Source organism: Nothoprocta perdicaria, unplaced genomic scaffold (assembly GCF_003342845.1).
Source record: "Nothoprocta perdicaria isolate Ctin4 unplaced genomic scaffold, notPer1 scaffold_113, whole genome shotgun sequence".
NCBI lineage: Eukaryota > Metazoa > Chordata > Aves > Tinamiformes > Tinamidae > Nothoprocta > Nothoprocta perdicaria.
This window is the reverse complement of record NW_020454239.1, coordinates 2,504,454-2,513,525: the sequence shown is the minus strand read 5'-3', so window position 1 is coordinate 2,513,525 and position 9,072 is coordinate 2,504,454. Positions and strand designations below refer to the sequence as shown.

The 9,072-nt window shown below is 51.9% G+C and overlaps 1 protein-coding gene across 1 annotated transcript in view; it reads left to right on the top strand.

Moving 5' to 3' along the window:
• SNUPN (snurportin 1) overlaps positions 1–8,235 on the top strand; it is a 9,204-nt gene extending 969 nt beyond the window's left edge. The window contains exons 2-8 of the mRNA XM_026052642.1: positions 57–254; positions 474–578; positions 897–993; positions 1,617–1,714; positions 2,010–2,087; positions 3,739–3,819; positions 7,212–8,235. Of these exons, the coding sequence (XP_025908427.1) occupies positions 57–254; positions 474–578; positions 897–993; positions 1,617–1,714; positions 2,010–2,087; positions 3,739–3,819; positions 7,212–7,541 (987 nt within the window). The 3' untranslated portion in view covers positions 7,542–8,235. The remainder of the gene's footprint in view (positions 1–56; positions 255–473; positions 579–896; positions 994–1,616; positions 1,715–2,009; positions 2,088–3,738; positions 3,820–7,211) is intronic.
• Positions 8,236–9,072: the final 837 nt, after the last annotated feature.

The window sequence follows — 9,072 nt, the reverse complement described above, 5'->3', positions numbered from 1 at the left end:
GGCGAGGCCTCCGCGCCGCCGCTGCCGGGGCGGCGGCGCGTGCTCCGCGCCGCCGCTCTCCAGCGCGCGTCTCTGCGTTCTTCCCCCGCCGCAGGAGACGGCTGGACTACGTGAACCATGCACGGAGGCTGGCGGAGGACGACTGGGCGGGTGTGGAGAGCGGAGAGGAGGAGGAGGAGCGGGAGGAGGGCGCGGGCGCGGAGGAGATGGACGTGGATGTGCCCAGGAGGCTGCCCAAGCGCTACGCCAACCAGGTGAGGAGCTGCCCGCGGRTGTCGGGACACTGGGCATGGGCCACTGCGTGCTGAAGCAAGAGCTGCATCACCCTCGTAGCACCCAGAAGCCAAGTCTGAATCCTCCTGCTTTGTTCTTGAGCTGTGAGTTCTCCATGACTTCAGGAGAACTGTTATTAATTGCCTTTTTTTTTTTTTTTTCCTTTTTCTTTCTCCTTCCTCTCCTCACGTGTTTCTCAGCTGATGCTGTCGGAGTGGCTGGTCGATGTCCCCGTGGATCTGGAGCAAGAGTGGGTGGTGGTGGTGTGTCCCGTAGGAAAAAGGGCGCTAGTGGTGGCCTCCAAGGTAAGTGACACCAGTGGTGAGGTCTCACCAGCCAGAGGTGGATCTGAATCTGTCTTTCATACCATCATTGTGCCAGGAAACCAAAGGCTGGCCGGTGTGTTTTGCCTGCTCTGTGCTGTGGGAGCTGCGTGGGGCCAAAACTCCTTGAAGTGAAATAATTTGGGAGCTGGGAGAGATGAGAGCATCAGTTCTGCTGTCCCCTGATGGGCTGCATGGAGCTTGTGCTAATGGAGAGCTACATTTCGGAGCCCCGGGTGCCAAACCGGCATGAGTGCAGGGAGACCYGCCTTGACTTTTCCCGCTCCTGTTTCCTTGCAGGGCTCAACAGCAGCCTATACCAAGAGTGGCTTCTGTGTCAACAGGTTCCCGTCCCTGCTGCCAGGGGGGAACAGGCACAACTCGCTGAATGACAAAGGTAACGCCGAGGCTTTTGAAATAGGTGGAAGAGTCCAGCCTGCCTCTCTGYGCATGTGTGTCTGCCTGCCAGCGTGCCAGGCTTGGTGCTTGTGCCCTTTCCTGGTGCTAGTGGCTTTATGCATGCTAGTGAATCTGTGGGGATAACTAGACATGGACAATCACACGGACAACCCCCGTGCTGCACAAGAACAACTTTTATCAGTTGCTTGGCTTGCAGATGCTCTCAAACCTCAACATCTCCCTCTTGACTCCCAGAAAGCTGTGTACAGCGTCTTTGTAGTGACACCCTGGTGTTATCAAGCTCAAGGATGTAGCTGTTCCTCTCCAGAAAGAGGATGTTTAATATCCCATGCAGTTGCATTACTTGTCCTGAGGAGGGATTATCAATGGATAGGTGACCTGCTCTGAAAAGTGCCTTCAGCTGAAGCTCTTGACCTTGCTGGGTGCCTAAAGCTGAGCTTTTGGTGGGCATAACTTCTGTTCAGCCCAAAGGAGCCTCCCAGCATGTCTCAGGCTTTCACCAGTGTCAGGGATTAATGCAGGAGAGACTTGATCTAGCAATTGCTGGTGGCTTTGGTAGGATGTGGAGCATGTGTGGACTCCCTGTGTCTGTGTGTGCAGTTTACAGCATCTTGGACTGCATCTACAACGAGGCAAAGCAGACGTACTATATCCTCGATGTGATGTGCTGGAGGGGACACCCTGTTTATGACTGCCAGGTACTGACCCCCTCCCACGTGCCCTGGCCTTGGTCGGTGAGCTAGATGCAGCCCATCATGCAGTAGGATGGATCTTCAGTGTAAATGCTGGCCTCTTTGCAGCGTTTGGGCCAGTGGTTACTAGAACAGCCGGGCAAATCCTTTGGGGATGCCAGGGGAGGTAACAGAGCTTGGGATGCTGGTTGGTTCTGCAGGGTGCCCGTGCCAGGTACTAAAAGTCTGCAAGAGCCACAGTAGCACAAGTGTGGATTGGGGGTGTGTGGTGGCCGCTCACTAAGTCTCTCTCCTTCCCTAGACTGACTTCAGATTCTTCTGGCTCCTTTCCAAGATCCAAGAGGAGGAAGGGCTAGGAGAGAAAAGCAGGATTAATCCAGTAAGTTTTTGTTCTGAGTGTGGGGTAAGCTCTTCTGTTCAGCTGGCTTCAGCACCTTTGTTCACAAGGGGAAGTGTTTTTCGGTCTTGCAGGTCAGCCCTAGAACTGTGCTTGTGCTGAAATAGGATACCCTGTTCAGGATGTGAATAGGAGCACTGAACACTGTGAATGAGATGTGGTGGAGCTCTTTTTTKSYTTKKTTTTTTTTACCAGCCAAAGTGCTGAGGGGGATCAGAGTGGAGGGTATCAGCTAACTTTCGTGCTGTTTTTAGCTTCCCCTTGAAGAGGAATGGAAAACCAGTCTGGCTTGTGCAGACAACCTTGGTGGGCAGCCTGACTATGATGGGAATTATCTTCTGGGAGTCTCCTGGGCTCCCAAAGAAGAGCTAAAGGATCACAAAACTTTAGCCTTCCTTCCTGCTTAAAACCAATCATTGACTTAATAGAGATGGATGTCAAATTTCTTGATCTCTGTGTGGCCGTGCTGTGCGTGCAGGCACAACGAAACAGAGCAAATGTTGTTAAGCAGATGGGCTATTAAGGGAACAAATGCTGCAGTGCTAGCAGCGAAGCTATCAGCAGTTGGAGAACATCCTGTTTTGACTCCAAGAGGAATGGCCAGAAGACGAGTACCTAATAAAGGGGAGTCGTTTTGGCTCTCTTTTCCTGGGTGGGAAGGTTTGTGCTGCTGAGCCGGCAGCCGAGTGCAGACATCTGTCTGCTTTACATCCTGCCCAGAGGTCACTGCTTTCTATTTCGGTTAAGGGAGCGTCTTGGGGTCAGCTCCCTTGGAAAGGCCTTCCTGCAGCCTGCAGTGTGAGAAGGAGATGGGAGCCAGGTCCCTGTCACCTGCCTCTCTTAAATGCCAAAAAGTATCAGGGTTGGGGGGCAGTTGTAACTAGCATGGCATAGACACAAAGTACTTGAAATGGGTCGTTCTAGGGCATTAGATCTCGAGCTGTCTGGATGTTGGCAATCTCTGGGTCTTTCTTTAAAGATCCGCTTCCGTTACTGAAATGAGATTTCTCAAACTGCTCTGCTGAGTGATATGCATGTTCTATGCAGTATTCCCAGAGAGCTGGCATGGGTGGTCTCCACAGGTTGTTCCTACCCCTCGGATATTGAGGCTGACTTTTATTTTGTGGGTTTTCACAAGGTGGTTCTTGTTTAGTGGGATAGGCCTGTCACAGCTGCACACCTCAGTCCTGTCATTTTTTGCCTGCAGACCCCGGGGTTGCTTAGGAGTTGCTCTGTAGAATCGCATCAAAGATTTGTGTGTCCCCATAACCAGCCTCTGTGATTACTATGAGATGCTATGGAAAAAGTAAAGGTTGGGGATCCCAGTTGCTTCCGAGCCAGTGGTTGTACTGGGAGCATGGTGTCAGTCACTACCAAGGTCCCTGCTTTAGAACTGGCCTTCTTTTTTAACCTTATTTGTGCTTTTGGACCCCTGATGTCCTGTGGCTGGACAGTCAGCACTTTTACCATGAGATCCCCATCTTCATCCAAAGCCCAGCGTGTCTTCTTCATGCCAGGCCTCACGCTGAGACAAACACTTCTTCCTTAGCCACCTCCACGCTGATGCTTGTCAGTGAATTGTTATGGTTTTGGTTGTGGAATTGTCTCTTCTAACCCTCTGCTACTCTTTCAGTTCAAGTTTGTGGGTCTGCAGAATTTCCCCTGCACATCAGAGAGCCTCTGTAAGGTGCTGGCTACGGACTACCCATTCGAGGTGAGAACCTGCAGCTTTGGGGCTAGAGCTCGGGTTGGAGACAGCCCCACTGTGTGCCTGCCAGTGCTTAAAGGGAGGTGCATCTCAGTTACTTCATCTGTCTGTATGCGACATGGTTGCACCGTATAGCTGTCTTTCCCCTCGCAGGAGGGGTATTGGATTCATCCTGGATTCTGAGGGGTTTCAGGTTTTAGTGATAGACGTGTGGAACATACTGGATCTGGGAGCAGTGGTCACCGCAGCAGTGGCTGGAATGGACTCAAACAGGTCTGTCTGGTGGCTGCCACTGGATGTGGCGCAGATGACGGTGCAAAATCTCCCTGTGCTTCAGTGCAGAACCAACAGCTTCCTGCCTTTCGCTCAGGCTGTTTCTGGCTCAGAGATGGTCATTCCTGCAGCGATAGTGACTGAACGAGACACATCCATTTGCTGTCAGCTTTAGGAGCAAGAACTCTTCAGCGATCCATGCAGAAGATGGGCTGGCCAGGGAACTAGCTGTGCCCCCCACTTCAGCTATGTGTGGTTGTGAGCAGCAAGTCAGAGGCCTTAATGAAAACAGCTGGGGCTGCTTTTGATGGTGGCTCTGGGTGACTTGGCACTGAAGTGGAAGAGGATGACGGAAGCAGTGACATTCCAGCCGAATGGCAGTGACAAACATCTGGGAGCCAGAAGCTTTTCCAGCTGCTGCAGCACTTCCTGCAGAGTGCCCAGTTTCAGCCATAAATCGGGAACAGCCTTTATGAAGGTCGCTGGTCTTGTTAAGCCAAAAGCCACCTGGATATCAAGGTGTCTCTTGGGCTCTCATATAGCCTATGTGAGAGATCATTGTAAATCGGGTTTAAACCTTAGTGATGCTATTTTGACTGTAAGGACTGGGTATGCCTCCTGTCTCATAAAGCAGAGAGAGAGTCATCAAGAAAAGTTAGTCTCAGCCTCTTGCTGATGTTGCCAGATCATGCTCTGACCCCAGAACGGAGCGTACAGGTTTGTTGAGAAGGTATTTGGGATTTTCTTCTAACCGTGTCTGTAAGAAGGGTCATTCCTGAAGGAAGCTTGTTCCTTCCTGAGGCATCTGCTCCCGTGAGGAAAGGCTGAGGAGTATTATCCCAGTGTGGTCAGAGTGGAAATGTCTCAGCTTGCTAAGGGAGGTGGTTGCGAAATGCCCAAGGAGGAAGATGGAGTCAGGCAAACTCCGCCTGTAACACAGCTGTGATTTGCCCCTGCATTGTTTTCCAGTCAGTATGTCAAGATGCGATGCTGTCAAGTGACACGTGGTGTTTCCTAGGGCTGCAGGCTTGAAGATGGCCTCGGAGGCTCATGGTGTTGTGTTTCCAGAGCTAGATTGAACCATGGGTCTCATTTTAAGGTGCCACAAGAGGGAGCCCAAGAAATGATCATATGGGGCCTGAAAGAAGGAAGCTTTGCAAGAGGCAAAATATCAACTTGTTTTACARTATAATATTAATCTTTTTGACAGGCCCCAGCAACTTGTGATGAATTCCGCTAACTAAATTTGTGAAAATTTAGTGTACTCATTCAGCACGGAGTGACCCATTGCTGTTCGGCCTAATGGAAGATCTTGTGGGTATGATGGCAACTGATCTGTCAGGATTTTCAAATTTGAGTCTCCAGAGTTAATCTTTAACCTTAGAGTTAGGACCTGATCCATCATCAGCTCTTTTTAGTGGCAGACTTTTCCACACAGTTGAGTGGACTTTGGGTCAGTTGACTGGCATTGAGTTTTAAGGGGGTTTTGGAGTGGATCTTAAGAGTTACTGACCTTCTCAAATACCTAAAATAACGTTCAARTGTTCTTGGAAGCTCATGAAGCCAAAGCTTCAGAGAAGCTGCACTATCAAGGAATGGGAATATCTTTAAGCATCTAAAATCTGAAAAGCAGAGTCAGGAGCGCGAATCCTGCCGAGCAGATTTCTCACTGAGTCCAGCTGTAAGAGACAGTATCAGCTTTTATTGTGACGTGGCTAGTGCCAGTACCGTGACTCAGGGCGAGGACACAGCAAGCAAATTAAATAAACTGGAAGGAATATTGGAGCTGCAGTAGCTTAAGGGAAATCATGAGAAGRAAGGACATGACCCAGCTCTTCACCAGGCTGAATGCCATTGACTTTCCCAGCTTGCAGAAAGTGATTGGAGAGACTGTAGAAGGTAGAAGCTTGTCCAGGCTTTGCTACTGAGACTGCTGTGAGTGCTGGGGAATTCCTCTTGCTCACCCAGTGTTGTGCACCAGCTGGAATGCGTTGGATTTGCAAGCCCTGGACAGGGTGACAGTTTGGCAAGGGGGCAAAGCAGAATCTGGCCTTCTCCAAGCCTTGCAGGGAGGCACTGGGAAGCTTTATTCTTCAGATATCCAGGGGGCTACATGTTACACAAGCTCCTGATGTTTACTGTTCTGGTTTCATGTTTTCCTAGGACAGGAATCCCCCTTTTTCGGGGATTATTTTGCAAGAAGTTAACAGTGACGAAAAGCCCTATCCGCTCTGCTGGAGTTGAGCATCTCCTTAGCAAAAATGGACTTGAGTCTTCCTGTTGCTCAGCCTGGTTCACAGCCCAGCACTGCAACAAAAAAAAACCAACTTGATCTGCAGTTCAAGCTGATGCACTCACTCCCTCCTCAGTGAATATATAAGTGCCGACCTGCTGTGTGTCTTGTGCCTGGGAGGCTGTGCTGGAAGGAGCACCCCCTTGGATGTCACAAGCAAGATCCAGACTTGTGGAGCACCCCCATGGGAAGCACAGGAAGAGAGAGCTGAAAATCCTTTAGTGCAAAGGGGAAATGGGAAAAACATCAGCCTGCTGYAGCAGGGTGGAAATAAGACCACAAGAGTTAGGGGCTGAACCTTCTCCGGCCTGAGTGCCCTTAACTGTCATTGATTGCTGGGGAAGTTCTCTCTTGGGAAGCATTAAGAATTTATTTTGCATAAGCAAGCTGAAAGAGCTGCAGCAGTGTTAAGGATCGGGGCTTCTTGGCATCATACTCTCTGGCTAATTACTTTCCAAATGTATTATTTAGAATAATCTTAATCCACTAAAATGGTCTTTGTGTGCTGCCTTATTCAGAAACCCGATGGCTTTTCTGAAGAATGGGATCAGAGCAGCCAGGCAGGAAATGCTGGTGCTGTCCTCCTGAAAGCGCTTGCTTCCTGTGTGCTAGAGCCACCCCGCAGCCGTTGGGCTACGACAGAATTTGTGCTGGTTTGAGGGTGGGAACTGGGAACTGTGCAGGTTTCTGCTCTCCTCCATATTGTGCTGCTTGAGGGAAAAACACTCCAGCCGGTAGAGTGGCCCACGAGCAAAAAGCGGTGCCATCATTTGGTCACCTGCAAAAGGCCCCAGCTCTGGTCCTTTATTCGCTGCCTCTTTCCTTTGTGCAGGTCGACGGGCTCCTTTTCTATCACAAGCAAACCCACTACACGCCGGGCAGCACCCCGCTCGTGGGCTGGCTCCGGCCCTACATGCTCCCCGACATCCTGGGGCTCACCGTGCCTCCCACCCTGCTCACCGCCAAGCCGGACTACGCTGGGCACCAGCTCCAGCAGATCATGGAGCACAAGAGGAGCAAAGAGCTGGCAGCAGGGAAGAGTCACCCAGGTGCCCAGGAGGCCGCGAGGAACGGGCAGTACGAGCTGGAGCACTTGTCCACCCCGCAACCGGCAAACTCTCTTGAGGGCCGTGATGAAGCCGGGAGCCGGATGGAGAATTAGGGTATTTTAACAGCCCGCCTGGGTAAGGAGAGGGTGAGGAGTTGCCTGGTGTCCCCACTGTCACTTGTGCTCCCCAAACAGGGGGAACAAGGGAGTTATTGGATGGCTTTGTTTAAAGGGCCTGAAAGTGGAATATTTTAGTTTGTTCTCTGTTTTATTTTGTTAGGATGCTCACTTTGGTGAGGGGCTTCAACAGGATTGTCTGGCTCTTTGCTAAGGCGGTTGCCCCTTGTGGGGAGGAATAACCTGTCCAAAGTGCAGGGTTCCTGATTTAGCTTCTGCCCCTGCTGCTGTTAGAGTTTGTGGTGAATCTCCAGCCCAGGAACAGTGCTTGGGCCTTGCAGATGCAGAGCCTGCTTCTCACCCAAGCACCTCATATGGACACTCCTCCCCAGGCCAGGAAGCTTGGGGCATTCCAGCCTTCGGTCCAGCTGTTTACATGGAAGCCTTCTCARTGAAACTTTTGTGGTCAGTCTGCTTCTAGTAACAGACTATTTTTTTTCCTCTTTCCACACCCCCGCATTCCCAAGAAACCCCATTTCCTCACGCTAGAAGTGTCCCCTGCCTCCAAGTGCAGCTTCGTGCAGGATGGCTGCACAGCTCCCTTCTCTGGCCTTTTTGGGGGGGTTGGAGAAAGGAACAAGCTCGCTGTTGGTGTTAGCATCGATGGTGCCAAATAAAAGGTTTCTCAGAAGTTGGAAGTCTTCGAGCATCTTCCTGCTGCCTTAGGCTCCATCCCCGCTTTCTTGCGAATACGGATTGAAAATGGGTTTTAGCACTAATAGATGCTAACAGRCAGAAGAAATGTTTGTTCAGGTTTGATTGCTATCGTGGTTTCAGGCCTTATCTGTTGTGCAATCTCTTTATCCTGGCCCAGGCTCCCTCTACAACCAGCCAGTCTGCATTTCCCCATCTCAGTTTTATCACAGATGAAGCCCCTGCATTTGCTCTTCCCAGAGTCCCTTCCTGCTCCAGAGGTGACAGAGGAGATGAARGAGGGTCTGGAAGTAACCATTTCCATGGAAAAGCCTCCCCTTGGCTCYAGGAGGAAGGCCCCGGACCAGGTAGCGATTCCAAGAGCAGCAGAGGCCACACATCCGGAGCCAGGGGCACTTAGATTCCACTCTCTCTCACCCGTTTTTCCCAGAAAAGCCCCGTTTCTTTGCCAAGCGTGCGGGCTGCGCGCTCCTCCGCCTCACCAGCCGCTCCTGATTATAGCAGCGGGCAAGGGCGACTGTCACAAGCGGCGCGCGCCGGCCGCGGTGCCGCCTGCGCTCGCTGTGGCTGTCCTCGTGTCCCATCCAGCGCTACTCCAACACCCGGCCGGCGTCTGCTCCCGCGGCGGCACTTTCCCACCCGCTCCCGGCGAGGCCGCACAGCTCCCCCCTTTTCAAAAGCATGAGCTGGCTTGGGGGAATAGATGTTCGCGCTGGGAGCCGCGCGGGGAAGGGGAGCGGGTGTTTGGCGGGAGGGGGCAGCGGGAGGCAGGCGCGGGGCCCGTGCCGCGGCTCCCCCGCGGGGAGGCGGCCCG